A 16,605-nucleotide genomic window follows, 5' to 3' on the forward strand; every position below is an offset into this window, starting at 1 on the left:
TGTGCACAGTACTCCAAGCTTGGTCTCACCAATGGCTTGTACAACTGTAACATAACATCCCAACACTGATACTCAGTGTTTTGACTGATGAACGCCACCATGCTATATGCCTTCTTCACTACACTGTATGCCTGTGAAGCAGATTTCAATGACCTATGTAATTGTACTCCTAGGTCCCTCGGTTCCATAACACTCCTGGACCAGTGGAAGCTCAGGATTGATCGTGACATTGTGAGGAATTTAATTTTCAACACATTTAAAGTGTGAAGTTCAATTTAAATTGATGAACGTGTATTTAAAAGCAATGAAAAGAGTAATTCTGATGTGTTAACACACTGGGAATTCAATCTTTGAATATTTGAAAATAGATTGCCCACTCTCAAACACCCAAACCATCCAGAAGAGGGTGCAGAAGGGCCTCAGGACTCACCTAGAGCTATCTGGACAAACTCCTCTAATCTCCCTTGACTGCACGTTTATTCAGGAGCTCAGTAAAGACACTGAGTAAAAATGGTTGTATTCCACTGAAAATGATATTTCTTCCGCTTTTTTAATACTCTCTTTTCTCTCTTATTTTCTTTCAACTCTCAGAACCACTCTTGCCCCAAACCTGGGCTATAGGGATTGAGATTAAACCATTTTTATGTTTCCAAAAAGATTCCTGTATTGATTGTAAAGTCAGTTCAAGCAGTTGTGCAGTATAACAGTTCTTTCGAAAAAAAAACCTGACATGCCAGACCTGTTGTCTTTGAATATTAACTATTTGAGCATAACAGAAGGAATAAGTTTAAGTGTAGACTATCTGACCTGCCTGTTGCACAATTCCATGCATCTGTGGTAGATCTTCAGTCTCAACACCACAGCGTAAAACGTGACAGGATGGTGTATTGCTTTCCTGATGCTAGATTCAAGAATATCATGGATAGGCCGCAGGACATTTGAGGGAAGTGGGATCAGCCATGTGTCGTGATCCAGATTCATTGGAGTGATGTCATAGCGAGGATGAGGGCATCAAGCAGAATTCAAGGCATTAAAAAGGTCATTGAAAAGTTGTATCTCAGGAACAATAATCCCAGAAGTGCTCCCAGTGTCATGTGCCAGTGAGCATAGTAATCGGCAGATCAATTAATTGGGCATGTGACTGAAGAGCAAGCATAGGAGGGAGGGCGGAGAGTTCTGATTGAGTCAGTTTAAACAAACTTGTCAAGGACCAGGAACCTGAGGGGTATCCAATAACCGGAGGGGAGGTGGTGAACTCTTAAGAGGAAGGAGAAAATCTGCAAAGAAGCCAGGCAAAACAAAGCCAAGCACAGTATACCTCGGATGCGGAATGATGTGAGAAAATGAAGAGCGTGTACTGAATTCATGTGCGTTTGCAACAAGATAGATGATCTCTCTAGAACTAAATGCTTATGATACAATTGCCACTACAGAGAAACGGTTGCTTGTTGAGCAGGACATGAAATGAATTTTCAAGGATATTTGATATTAATGAAGGACAGATGAGAAGGAAAAGGAGGTTGAGTTTAAGTAATAATGAAACATGACACCATTGTACTTCTGGACTGAGATCATCTCCTCTTGATGCGCAAGATCTGTTTGGAACAAAAACAGCAAGGGACAGGGGACATATAGGCCTTCAAGTGATAGTGTGCGGTAGATTGAAAAATGCCGGAGATCATGGTGGGCCAGGCAGCATTTATGGAGAGAAAGCAAGCTAGATGACTCTTCTTGAGAGCTGGGTCTTGGTATAAATTGGAATATGAGAGAAGCTTGTAGCATTTGCAACATCATAATCATGGGTGACCTCAATCTGCTGGCTAAATCTTTTGACCAGAAAAGCTGTAAAAGATGAGTTTCAGGAGCTGTGCTTTGATTTTTCAGAGCAGTATGTTGAAATGCACAGGCAACTTTGGATCCAGTAATATGCAATGAAGAAGGGGCTAATTAGTTATATTTAATCATTTTAGTTATATTTTTCCACCTTTTGGAGATGTGTAACTGTAATATGTTAGAATTGTGCGTTGAATTTGAAAATGAAGTAGTTCAATCCAAAGACATTTGAACAAGGGAAATACTTGAAGCCTGAGGCACAAATTGACTGAGCAGGATTGGAAAATTGTTAAATCACATTACCGCACATAGGCAATGGACAGACATTAAAACTTACATGACTTAGAGCAATTATATATTCCTTCAACGTGCTAACGTTGGAAGGTAATTCAACCACCGCTGACAGAGGAACTGAAAGATTGTGAAAGATTAAACGACAAGCCTTAAAAAGTGAGTAGACTTCTAAATAATCTGAGGGTTGTGAAGATTTCAGAATATGCAAAAGAGGGGCCAAGAAACTGATGAGAAAGAAATGGAATCTAGCAAAATAGATAAAAATGGAATGTAAAAATCTCCACTGGAGGATTTTAAAAAAATCTGAAGATGCATGTGGATCCATGATAAATTTTCCTTGCTCTGCTTTTAAAAGGAATTAGAGAAATGGCAGAGAACCTAAACTGACTTGTCTGTTTTTACTGAGCTAGATGAATCACCCAAAATGTCCCAGAATTAGAGATCTAATTGGCTCAGGAGAATCAAGAGTTGAAGGAAATTAGTATTGGTTAGAAAGTTGCACTGGAAAAAAAAATTAATGGAACTGAAAGCTTTGGCATTGTCCGAAGTTGATTCGATATCTTTCTCCAGTCTCTCTCAAGTTTCTCTGAAACACACAATTCTCTTGCTGCTATAGTTATTTGTCTTCCCTGAGACTTTAAAACCTTTAATTTTAACTGCTGTATATGTTTTGTTTTTCTAGAGGACATTTTTACACAGTGATGAAGAAATTTAAAAACCTCAACTAGGTATTTGGCTGTATTCCTCATGTGCCTGAGCCTAACCTGATGCGACTTAAACTTTCACACCAACTTCTTTGGTTTCCCTCAGTTTTCTCTTGTCTACCATTGTTTTGCGCTGAATCTCATACAGGCTCACTGATCATTTCGTCAGCGTAACATTTACCAGTATGTACAGGATAAATCTGAAATGTTGATCTCTTGACTGTGAAGAACTGGGGTCGACTTTTACACGAAATATCTGGAAAATTCAAGATTCTTTGGCCAAAAATGTGGAGGCGACATTTAGACTTACTTGAGTGTATATATGCAGTATATTTAAAGTAGCGATTGTTTACTTTTAATTACCAATGACAAAACGATTGTGGGAATAGTGAGGGTAAAAGATATTCAAGTGTTTAAGCAGCCAATGTTGCATTAAGTGTTAGAGCTAGTGTAATGGACTAAAAGACCTTCTCCGCTTCCTATATTCACCTATACTTGGAAATCTAGCGGACATAATCTTATTTTCAATGAAGATGGAACCTACTTTTCTCCCCCTTCAGTCTTTCAAGTTGTCACCCTATACATGAAATTGCAATGTCATTCTGATACTAAATGGACAGAATGTCTGTATCAGATTTAAAGAGATCATAATGTCATCACATGTTGATTAGCAAATATCTACAGTCTTTTCAGTCACTTTATTACACATCTGAGGGACAGATGGGACTTGAACACAAGCCTCATTGTCCAAAGGTCTGGGTATGACCTCAGCACTACAAGAGCCCTTCGCCATACTGTGTGTACTCAGCCTATTTCTCAAAACAAAATTTTCATAAGAAAGTAACACCTGAAAGATATGTATGCAGCTATGCTCACAAACTAGATTTGCTAGCAGATCAAAAGCACAATTCCAACTGAGTAAGTTGCCTTCCTAACTGTTTCCATCATGCTTTTCCAAAGTGAAAGGTGATCTATAGCCAATTCATTACACCATAAATAACATGCACCACAGATCCTTGGTAAACTATTAATGCATCAGTGCATTACTTTAACTTCAGTGCAAAATTTTCTAATAGACCATCTCTGATAAGGAAAGAGTGACATGAGACTTGTGACACAACCAACATATATAACCAGACAACTGTTATCTCTTTCCTTTCTCTCCTCCTCTCCTCCCCCCCCCCCCAACCCCCAATCCTCCCATGTTCAGTATTCAGCTTCCTCTCATTTCTTGTTACAGATTACAAATCTCCAAGATTCCTGGCACAAGCTACTGTGACAGTTCTGTATAAATGCTGAGAAGGCACAAAATATTAACTATAAAGTTAATTTTACAAGTTTGGCAATAATTGTCAAGAAAGTAATATTATGCCTGATCTGATCTGTGAGCAAAATTGAACTTTCTTTGTCATAAAAGCCCCATAAAGAAAGCGCTGTCTGTTCTTTGCAACATTAGGCATTTCATTGCCGTAAATGAGCAAGTACTTCTCATGTTCTAGCCAACGTTTTTCATGTAACATATTGACAAACAGATCAAATATTTTGTCTGCAGATTCTCATTATGTACAATTGTGACTGAACTTCAAAAATTATTCAGATATGTGTAACATTCTGAAATATCCGGAGGACCTGGTTCAAGATACCAGTTCATTCAGTTTTCATTTGGACTTCGAGAAGCAGGTGCTCGAAGGCAAAATCTTAGAGTCACTGAACTCTTTGCGGATGAAGATTGCTAAATTTGTGTTAGAACAATGCACGTTACAACATGGAAACAGTGTATGCCCTCTAGTTTACCATCTACTTGATCAAGCAAATTTTATTTTTCTACCAAGGTCTTGTACCATTTTGTTCCCTTTCTTTGATTTACCAGAACAGCCTAATCACAAATGTTGGTACAGTATTTACACAGTCCCGACCCTGGAAGTTAATTTCTCAAGTTCAAGTGTGTCTGTCTTGATGTGGTAAAAAATCTTCTGTTCTCTGTACCAAATCTTTTGTTTTTTATTTTTGCGGATGTGGCGTTGCATTCTAAGCATCGGTACTTCTGGAAGCAGTCATGTCCTTGAATAATGTTAAACTGTTTAAAAACATAAATGTTGTCACCTTATATTCCTGCCATACTCTCCCACTTCCCTAGGGATCATAATCTAAGATGTTGCATTTCCTCGTAGCAGATATTGGTAATTGCCAGTAGCCTATTCAAAGGTGAGAAGAAAATTATACAAAACTGGTTTAAAAGTAAAATATTGTAACTGCTGGAATATGAAAGCTGGAATTGCTGTAGCTCAGGTTGTAGCCACAAAAAGAACTGTTTTCAGGCATGTTTTCTTCAAACCTGCTTTGGGGATGATTCTAAACCTGTTGCCCCTGAAGGATCACCAAGTCATTAAAAATTACTCGTGCTTTGCTTTGATCAGCTGATCATTTTGGGGACATTTCACTTTGTGTAATTGCAGTATTATGGTTCAAAATTATCAGGAAGATACTTTATTGTGAAACTTCCACATTCAGCAATCTTGCAGGGTTTGTTTCAGCAGCTATTCTGCTACCCCACCTTTATATCCAAGGTTTTGGGAACAGTTTGGTCAGCAGTATATCTAAATTTCCCTACAGTCAATCATTCAAGAATGTCTTTTGTTCTTCCTGAAACTGATGTAAGTGTTGAAGGTTTGTAGAGAAATGCAGAATCAATTATTGTAATCTGACACCTGTGAACAACTTTGTTTTGTAGGATTATCATGGACCCTCTACAGTGTTGAAACAGGCCATTTAGCCCAATAAGTCCACATCGACCCTCCGAAGAGTATCTCGCCCAGACACATCTCCTTACCCTTTCCCTTAAACGTTTCCTGTGGCTAACGAACCTAACCTATATATCCCTGAACACACAGTGGGCCATTTAGTATGGCCAGTCCACTTAACCTGCAAATCTTTGGGCTGTGGGAGGAAACCGGAGCATCACTTCTGAAGATACAATAAAATTTTGCCCCCTCCTGATTGATAGTACTGGCTGCTGTTAGGGCCCTTTTTCCACAAAGCTTAACATTATTTTCTGTATTGGATTTCATAAATTCATGTGTAATGGATTAATAGTAGGCTGAGCTTTTACAGTTTTCCACCCAAAATATCTAGGAGAATGACAGTAGTGAACAAAATTGGTTTCAGTAACAAAAACTTGGCTGCAATTTTTTCTACCCTTGGATTGACAGATGGATACATAATACCCTACACATTGTGGAGTTTGAGTATGCTTGTTACTGCATGGCCTAAACAGTCATTTAATCTAATATAAGTGCAGTAGGTAGGTTCTGGTAACAAACCATATCTAACTAAATTCATAGAACATGGAACAATACAGCGCAGAACAGGCCTTTTGGCCCTCGATGTTGTGCCGACCTGTGAACTAATCTAAGCCCCTCCCCCTACACTATCCCATCATCATCTATATGCTTATCCAAGGACTGTTTAAATGCCCCTAATGTGGCTGCGTTAACTACATTGGCAGGCGGGGCATTCCACGCCCTTACCACTCTGAGTAAAGAACCTGCCTCTGACATCTGTCTTAAATCTTATCAGCCCTAAATTTGTAGCTATGCCCCCTTGTACAAGCTGAAGTCATCATCCTCGGAGCAAATTGGAGTTGTTTCTCCAAACAAATTGTGTTGTATTTATCATTGCATCGATGGTAATGTAGGAGATAAGTATTTCAATATGGGTAGTTTCAATGAAAATTAAGGAAATGCCATACTGGTGTTATCCCTTGACCATTATTTCAGAGACCCAGGTTATGTTCTGCACATCCAGATCTGAAACCTGCCATAGCCAATGGTGGAATTTGAATTCATTTTTCAAAAATCTGAATTTGAATCTAACGAGGACTACTGAACCACAGTCAATTATTGTAAAAAAAACACTATCTAATTTACTAACACCTTTTGAGAAGGGATCCTGCCATCCTTAACTGGTCTTGTGCACATGTGACTCCTGAGCCACACCAGCATGGTTGACTTAACTGTCTAATTAGGCACTTCAGTCAGGCCAATGTTAAGAGCCCATCCTGTGTTGCCCACATCATGTGAATGAATTTTTAAAAAAAGTGAAATTAATGTAGTACTTTATCCATAACTGCTGTACGTTTTGAGCAAAACGAACATTTGTAGTGCGTAACATGCATATGTTTACAATATAAGATAAATGGTCCCAATGGATTACTGAATTATCACTGTTGAAAACTTTCCATGACTCCAATTGATATAATAAAAACAAATTACTAGCAATGCACAAATCCAGCAGAATCTGTAATAAGACTTTAGTCTTAACCTGACCAGGGGTTGTATTTGCCTAATCCCTTCATTTCGTTTTTTATCTTGTCTTTGTCTATAATTTTTCAATAACCGGAGTATAATTTTCAGGAGTTGAAGATTCTAAAACTCTAATTTGAAAAGAAATTGTGTAAGGCAGACAGCTATAAAAAAATTGGATTTCATGAATAGGGACATATAAAAACAAAATAAACACGTCAGTTTTGCTTCTGTAATACCTTTCTTCTAAGGACTTCTTTTAAACAGCACATTCCTTTACCTTTTTGTTTTGGGTATTCTGTCCTTATTAAACTTTATCTGTATTTGATGTTGTGTCTTTATAATTTGTCACTGGGTTAGCAAGTAATAGAATTGCTCTTCCTTTCACTCAAGCCTTGTAAATGACTCCTGATTTGAGTCTGGTAAACTAAAAACTACATTTTTTGTTGTAGTGATGTAGTATGTTTTTAAAAAAAAATCAATTTAGCTAAAACCGTAACCTATCAATTTTTAAATCCCGAGAGTTATTGCTGATTCTGCAAAAATAGCTAATTGGGATCAAAGCCCTAGCACGTGTACATGATCAAAACGCAGCTTAAAACCAAAATATAACAACTGAAATTTATTTGAGCTATTTTTGAAATCCCAATTCCAGGAAAGCTTACAGCATTGAACAACAGCTGTGGTTTTGTTAAAATGGAACATTTCTCCTCGTTCAGTTTAGCTTTTTACTGTGAAACAGTCAAGATCTTTCACAGGAGAATTACAAGCACTGAGGGTGTCATTTAAATAGAAATTTAAATTTCATGAGAGTTTTACTTTGGACGAGACTTGGTCAGATCAGTAAGGTAATTAATATTAACAGCAGTAGATCATTTACGTCATAGCAGTCTATTGTCTGGTTTTAAGCCAAGTAAAATATTCCATTTTCCCAAAATACATCTGCTTTAATAATCATTCTAACAGCATTTTAAGTTTACAGCTCTTCTGGTGAACAAGAGAGTGGAGGGGTTGTGGCAATTGGTCTTTAATGTATGTAAAAGCAGCTGAAATCAAAATATACTTCAATTATGAGATAGCCAAGTGTAGAGCTGGATAAGCACAGCAGGCCAAGCAGCATGTTAGGAGCACAAAAGCTGACATTTCGGGCCTAGACCCTAGACTCAGAGGCATGCCCGCCTCTTTGACCAGTCCGTCTTCTCCTCAATCCATCTTCGATCCATCTCCCCCTCTCCCTGTTTATTTCAGAATCCGCTCCCCCTCCCCCATTTCCTAAGATGCTGCTTGGCCTGCTGTGTTCATCCAGCTCTACACTTTGCTATCTCGGATTCTCCAGCTCCGCTTATCTCTGATATTTCAATTACTATTTGACTAACCTTGTGAACAGCTCTTAATGTACATAAATCAGAACTAATCCAGAAGAGCTCCTTTCCCCATCCCTGCCTCTGATGAAGGGTCTGGGCCCAAAACGTCAGCTTTTGTGCTCCTGAGATGCTGCTTGGCCTGCTGTGTTCATCCAGCCTCACATTTTATTATCACGCTTTGTTATCTCAGCTTTAATGCACTTTGTTTTAATGTCACGTTTGCAAAGTGAGCAAATGGCTTGGCCCCTATTAACAAAAGCGTTTAAAGCCAGTATTATAGATCATGGCAATGTGTACGCTGAACGCAGTGTATAGCATTAGATAATCCTGGCTGATTTCTCTACATGGATAGGTTAGAAACTGAGATGTGGAGAAACTACCTCTCTCAGACGGTTGTGAATCTGGAACTGCCCCAGGGTGCAGCAGAGGCAGAATCAATCAACAGATTCATGAAAGAAATACATACGTTTCTGAAAGAAGGCAGGATAAAGGGCTCTTGGAAGCAGGCAGGAAAATGCAGTTGAAGCTAGGATAAGGTTAGCCATCGTCATGTTAAAAAGTGGAGCAAGTTTTAAAGACTGCTTTGCCTACTTTCGCTCTTAATTCGTATCTTCAGAGAACAGTGAAAACAATGAAAAAACAGATTTTGAATCACTTGATTGTTTAGGGTCCTTCTGACTGCATTGACCTGAATGTACCAAATTGTCTTCCCCTCCACATCAGTCTTGAAGAAAAAATTATTTTGAGCCTCTGCATAATGAAACGCAAAATTCCTACTAGCTGTTTAATAGCAAGGCATCATCACATGTAACTCTTTAGGTGTGGCTTAACTACACAACATGCAAGAAATTTTATGGATAAAGAGGGGAAATGCTACCAATGTGATTGCATGACATAAACATATTTTGTCTGCATCAGTGACTGAACTGATTTAGGCAGGCAGTTTTGAAAGTTGGCAAAGATGTTTGTGACTCCTGGGCACAGCTGAGAAAGAATCCTAGTTCGTTGATCTGTTACATTTAATTGAGATGTCAGCTTGGTTTGTTGTTACCTGTAACAATTTTTGTCAGTGCAGCAAAAAGGCTTGGTTTCTCAAGTTGTGATTGGATGGAGATGACCATCATGAAATTTATTGCATTAGGATGTGGAAGCTTTGGAAAGGGTGCAGAGGAGATTTACTAGGATGTTGCCTGGTATGGAGGGAAGGTCTTACGAGGAAAGGCTGAGGGACTTGAGGCTGTTTTCGTTAGAGAGAAGAAGGTTGAGAGGTGACTTAATTGAGACATATAAAATAATCAGAGGGTTAGATAGGGTGGATAGGGAGAGCCTTTTTCCTAGGTTGGTGACGGCGAGCACGAGGGAGCGTAGCTTTAAATTGAGGGGTGAAAGATATAGGACAGATGTCAGAGGTGGTTTCTTTACTCAGAGAGTAGTAAGGGAATGGAACGCTTTGCCTGCAACGGTAGTAGATTCGCCAACTTTAGATACGTTTAAATTGTCATTGGATAAGCATATGGACGTATATGGAATAGCGTAGTTTAGATGGGCTTGAGATCGGTATGATAGGTCGGCACAACATCGAGGGTCGAAGGGCCTGTACTGTGCTGTAATGTTCTATGTTCTATAAGAGCTGTGTTTTTGAAACTGTACATATTGATCATTCCAAATTGAGGCTGAAATGTCTTCCAAGGATTCAGGGAGGTAATAAATTAATAATTGACACAATCGGCAGTAATGCTGGCACTCAAATCCCATGACCAAATTAAGTAGTTCTGCGTTATAACTTACATTTGTATATTTTAGGATAAATGACGATTGTTACAGTACTGAAGGATGTCATTCAGTGAGTTGTCCACACCAAATCTCCAATTGAGCAATTTACCTATGGTCAGTCCCCTTTTTCTCTCTTTGAACCTGCCTCAGGCAGTGCATTCCGGATTTCAACCACTTCCTGTATGAAAATGTTACTCCTGGTTTAAGTAAATTTACATATTACATGATTTTTATTTGAATTCAATCCAGAAATGTATCCTACTTCTGACACTGTGTCATATTTTAACGTGCACATTGCTTTGAGAACATAGTCTTATTTCGGGAAGTTCTGCAACAAATAAAATACAAGGAAACGTGAACTGAAGAATTCAAGATTTTTTTTACGTCACTTGGAGCCTACCAGTACACTTTCTGTTCATCATACAACTGCCTCAGGTGACTTTACCACATAATCTTTCTTGCAGTTGAGCATTCAAGCTTCTTTACCTCAGCATTTCATCTCAGTCATATAAACCACATGTTCTATATAGTGCCTTTTTTAATCTAATAAAATGTTTCAAGATCTTTCACAGAATTACCAAGCAAAGTTTGACAGTGAACTGCATTCGTAGCTGTCACAAAGCTTGGTTCCAGAGGCGGGGTTTCATGCATCTTAAGGTTGGAAACCAAGTGGAGAGACTTAGGGGAGGGATTCCAGAAATTCAAAGCCTTAACAACTGAAAGCACAACGACCAATGGTGCAGCAATTAAAGTTGACAGTGACGGGCAAATTTTGACTCATCCAGTGCAGGATGTCAGGCAAGCAGTCTGATGCTGTAGTCAGTGGAAGTTTTGAGGAAATTTGTAGTGCGGTATAGCTGGTGCCATGAGCATACATGCTGCCATGTTCCATGTTTTTGAGGGGTAGCTTCTTGTTGAGGAAATAGGAGTGAACATTGATCTTCATTAGGCATCTTCATTCGACACCAGAGGTAAGAGAAAGAAGCCATTGCAAGTGATGCCTTAGCTACAGTTAACACGAGAAGGAATCTGAATGAATGTAGCTGGGCCACCTGGATGACAGTGGAGAGGCATTAGAGGAGGATTGTGTGATCAATTGAATGACCATTTGTTTCTAAAATCTGCCTTAGTGAAGAAATCGTTGTGTACAATATTTTTTTAAAGATTCTGCTGTGACGATGAAGCCAATGAAATTGCTCAAGTCTGAGAGTTTTGGACAAACCAAATGGTAACTGAGATGGGCTGTAAAATACAAGTCCAATATGCAGATTATTGACAACAATAAAGCTATCACCTTTGAAATTGGGAAAACATTCATTTTCAGTTATGAGGAGCTCTATGAACATTAAATCTTATTGTCAAACATTTTCACATGCGCCCTTCGTTTGTATGCTTGGATAACAAAATACTTGACAGCAACAGAATTAAGCATGATTTAGTTAGCTTTGAATAAAATGTATTAATAAGCCTGCTGATAGGTATTCTTTTAGCGCTTTGGACAAGTAACTCTTGGAGATTGTGGCAAACTGTACATTAAGCTATGCTGTACTAAATGGTGTCAAGGATGACTCAGCTATGAGACTGCTTTATAATGCCTGGGGGAAAGCTGATCAATCTGTTTTTATGTCAAAGTCTACTTGTCTTCAGTAAAAGTCTGCACTTGTCGTCTTGCTTGTGACTCAACCCACTCCCCTGCCCCTAACAAGGAATGCGAACACAACCTATTACATCTCTGCTCCACACAGATTCTTCTTCAGCATTGTCACCTGACATTTACTTGCATTATTTCAAATACATATTTATTTTCCATCCAGTGTGAATCTAACGGTTTGATTGATACCCAGCCTTGAAATGTATGTCCTTATGAATTGTTTGTAATGCAACAGATATAGAATATATGTACATGGAAATAATTCCACAAACTCAAAGCCCTCTGGTGTTTCACTCAAATGGCCATTCCCCTGGTATGAATTGTTATAGTTAGGTTATTACTGTTATGGAGTGATGAGAGTTTTTGTTGATTTGCAGTGTCAAGCATGTACTTGTGACAGACGACTGATAATGGTGAGAATCTTGCCTCGAAGCCATGGGACTAGCGTAGACTTATATTAAGACTGACACTTTCTTAATTTGAATACTTTATAACCTTGATTGGTATTGGGTGCAACGTTTAATGTGAATACTTCAAACTGACCAAATTATGTTAAAAAGCCTTGAAATGGAACCTTTGGAATGGTGGTTGGATACCATGCTTCTGGTCACTAGCTATAACCCCTCTATGGTTCTGAAGGGCCTCGGCTTAAGTGCCACACCAGAGACTTGACTGCAGTTTTGGTGCTGATGCTTTGATGTTGTTGTCTTTGTTTCATACTTATTTAAGAGAACGGATCTGCTCTTCAGTGGATCTAAAAGAATCCAAGAAACTGTTACAAGAAGGGTGTCCTTGCTGGTGTCTTTAAACTTGGTTCCCTTTGCACAAATTCTTAAATTGCTGATTGTTGGATCTTGCATGGCACAAGTTGGCTATCATGTTTCCTGCATTATATATAATATTGTAATGCTTTAAGCTGTAAAACGCTTTGAAATTACCTGTGTTTGAGTGTATATTTGGACTTAGGAATTTTTGAATTTTATAGGTAAAAATCATTGTAAGCAATGGTCATGAAACAGAATTCTTAAACATTTCCAACAAACTATGAAATTTCAGTGAGATCTGAAAAGGTTATTGTAATCAATGATCTGTTCTTTGTTCACAAGAACAAGGAGCAGGAGTTGTTTGTCTGGCCCTTCGAGCCTTCTGTCATTCAATAAGATAACGGCTGATCTTTTCATGTCCTCAGTTTGGTTTACCCACCCACTCATAACCTTTAATTCCTTTACTGTTCAAAAAATTATCTATCTTGGCTTTAAAAACGTTCAATGAGGAAGTCTGAACTAGTTCACTGGGCAGGGAATTCCACAGATTCACAACCTTTAGGGTGAACAAGCTTGTCCTCATTTCAGTCCTAAGTTTTCATCCTGTTATTTTGAGACTATGCTCTCTTGTTTTAGTCTCGCCCACCTGAAGAAACAACCTCCCTGCTGTTATCTTATCTACTCCCTTCATAATTTTATGTTTCTGTAAGATCCCTCCCTTATTCTTTTAAATTCTAAGGAATACAATCCCAGCCTACTCAGTCTGTCCGTATAAGACAACCCTGTAAACTCTGGAATCAACCTAGTGAATCTCCTCTGCATTCTCTCCAGTGCCAGTCCATCCTTTCTCAAGTAAGGACACCAAGACTGCTCACAGTATTCCTCATTGGAATCCTATACAGTTGCAACACAACCTCTCTGTTTTTAAGCTCAATCCCACTAGCAATGAAGAACAGAATTCCATTGCTGCCTTAATTACCTGTTGTACCTGTAAGACCAAGCCTTCTGCGATTCATGCACAAGGACACCCAGGTCCCTCTGCGCAGCAGCGTACTGCAAATTTTTACTATTCAAATAATAGTCCTTTTTATGTTTTTCCTGCCAAATATGGATGACTTCTCATTTGTCAGCAATGTACACCTTCTGCCAGATCTTTACCCACTCACTTAATCTATCCATTTGCCTCTGCAATCTTTCAGTCTTCTGCACACTTTGCTCTACTACTCATCTTAGTGTCATCTGCAAATTTTGACACACTGCAGGTGGTCCCCAACACCAAATCATCTATGTAAATTGTAAACAATTGTGATTCCAACACTGATTCCTGAGGCATACCTCGAGGTGCTGTTTGCCAACCAGAAAAGCACTTTCATATCTTTGCCTTTTTGCTTCCTGTTAACCAATCCTTGATCTGTGCCAATACATTGCCTGTAAGGCACATGCACCGTTATCTTATGCAGCAGCCTTTTGTTTGGAACCTTGTCAAATGCCTTTTGGAAATCTCGATCCACCACATCCACTGGGTCCCCCATGTCTACCGTGCTCATAAACTTTTCTCAAATTTCAAAAATCAGTCAAATGTGACCTACCTTTACTGAACCCATGCTGCTTCCACTCAATGGGGCAGTTTCTATCTGGATGTCTTGCTGTTTCTTCCTTGATACATTCAAGCATTTTTTCCCATTGCTTTCCCATCTTTTGTCTACCTCCTTTTTTGGAAAACAGCCAATGTGATGTTGCTTTTCAATCTGTGGACAGTGCCCCAGAGGCCAGCAAATTTGGGGAAATTGCAACAAGTACATTTAATATAAATTCTGACATCTCATTTAGTACCCTGGGAAGCATTCCATCTCGGTCAGGAGACTTGTCTGCCTTTAGCTCCATTAGAGCTACCTGTCAGTGGTAATGATCATGTCTAGGTTCTCACCTACCTTAGTCTCTCTTCATCAGTTACTGACAAGTTATTTGTGTTCTCCATTGTGAGGACCAACACACGATACCTGTTCAATGCCTCAGCTGTTTCCTGTTATTAAATCCCCCTTCTCATCCGCCAAAGGATAAATTTTAACTTGGACACTTTTTTTGCTTCATGTATTTATAGGAACTTTAGCTATTTGTCTTTATATTTTGAGTTAGTTTAGCTTCATAATCTATCTATCTATCTATTCTTTATAGGCTCTTTTTTCCTGTGGCTTTCTGTTGACCTTTTAAATTTTCCCAACGTCCTTGTGTTCCCACTGGTCTTTGCCATTTTGTATATCTTGTCTTTCAGTTGATAATCTCCCTCGTTTCCTTAGACATCCATGGCTGATTACCCCTTTTCCTACAGTTCAGACAGATGTAAGATGCCAGACTGTATTAAAAACTACAAAAATCCTCATTATAAACCAGAAACTGTTCTGTAATGTTAGCACACTGTTTTTAAATCTACTGCATTTAATTTGTAGAGAAATTAGTTCCAGACCACGCACAGAAGAGCAGTTTGTGTGTGTGTGTGTGTGTGTGTGTGTTTGGTTGCTTGTTGTAAATTCAGTGGGTTAGTTCTGATTGTGAACCTTTCTTGACGTTTACAAAAGCTCCACACTAGTTAGAAAATTTATACAACTAGTACAGGCAAACTGGACTGCCTGTCTACCCACAGCCTGTGTAAGAGAACAGTCACTATTACCAAAAATAGTGAATTGAATTTAACAATTGAAGTTTCTTCTTTTATGGAAATACCAAATGGGTATTTTCTGCTTGTCTTTACATGGTTTCAGTTCTGTCTCCTCTTTACCAATTGATGAATCTGTCATATGTGACTGACATGTTCTGCTTATTGCTTTTAAGTTTTCATCATTGAATGTCATTTGCAGTCCAAAGAAATGCAGATTAGGAGGATTGGCCATGCTAAATGGCCCTGTACTCTAGGGATGTGCAGGCTCAGTGGACCAACTGTGGTGAATGCAAGGTTATGCAGATGGAGGAAGGGAGGGGCTGTGGCCGAGATGTTTGGTGCAGATTTGGTGGGGTGAATGGCCTGTATCTACACTATATAGGGATTCTGTTGATGATCTTGCTTATATGTGGCATTTGTGCTATAGACGAAGCAGGGGAACAAAGAATGGCTTTCAACTGGCCCAAAGTTGTGTTGCTATCTTGTTTAACTTGCTATGCTGTTAAAGTTAGATGTAATGCAAATGTACATTTTGTTTATTTTATGTTGCTGTTCATCTATTTGCAAACAACGCCATTCTAACTAATATCTGTTTGCTCCCATTTTACAGGAGTTTGTTTACAAAGAAGCTTAAAGATCCTGCATCATTAGAGCAGAATGTTCAAGGATGGAAACTATTTGGGAGGATGCCTGCCAAGGAAAGCCCTCTTAAAGAGTCCAAGAATGTTCAACAGGTAGATTGTGATAATGTGCAGGACTAAGCTTGCATGCCTTTTTAAATTAAATTGTAATTCAAAATGCTGTTAGTCATCAGAAAGGAAAGGCCATCTTTTGGAAAGACCATTCCAACCAATGTGCATACTGACCTTAGTTACCTGTATTAATCGCATAACATCAACTTGCCTGCAAGATCAATGAGTGGTATTCTACAGTATGTTGTGGTGACGAGCAACTTTTTATTCTGGAGGGAGGAATCTCTGAGACCCAATGTTTGCCTGCTTTCTTCTGCAACTTTGTGAGTACGTGTCAAAAAACATAAGAGAGGCTGATAAAAGCATAACTAGCTGCCACACTAGATTTATTTTTCTAGTTTATAAAAGCAGTTCTGTAATGAAATTGACCCAATACTTATGGAATAAATACTTTTCAAAGTTATATTCATTGACAGTTTTAAGTTTACAGACAAATTTCCGACAGTTGTGTGTATGCCTTAAAATAATGTAATCTTCAGGCTGCTCTATAATAAAACTATGTAATGGGACTGA

At 38.7% G+C, this 16,605-nt stretch overlaps 1 protein-coding gene across 1 annotated transcript in view; it reads left to right on the top strand.

Moving 5' to 3' along the window:
- Nucleotides 1–16,605, top strand: part of LOC125457457 (TBC1 domain family member 14-like) — a 73,732-nt gene that overhangs the window by 10,633 nt on the left and 46,494 nt on the right. Inside the window, exon 3 of the mRNA XM_048541656.2 lies at nucleotides 15,951–16,074. Within this exon, the coding sequence (XP_048397613.1) occupies nucleotides 15,951–16,074 (124 nt within the window). The remainder of the gene's footprint in view (nucleotides 1–15,950; nucleotides 16,075–16,605) is intronic.

This window comes from Stegostoma tigrinum, chromosome 1 (genome assembly GCF_030684315.1).
Source record: "Stegostoma tigrinum isolate sSteTig4 chromosome 1, sSteTig4.hap1, whole genome shotgun sequence".
Taxonomy (NCBI): Eukaryota; Metazoa; Chordata; class Chondrichthyes; order Orectolobiformes; family Stegostomatidae; genus Stegostoma; species Stegostoma tigrinum.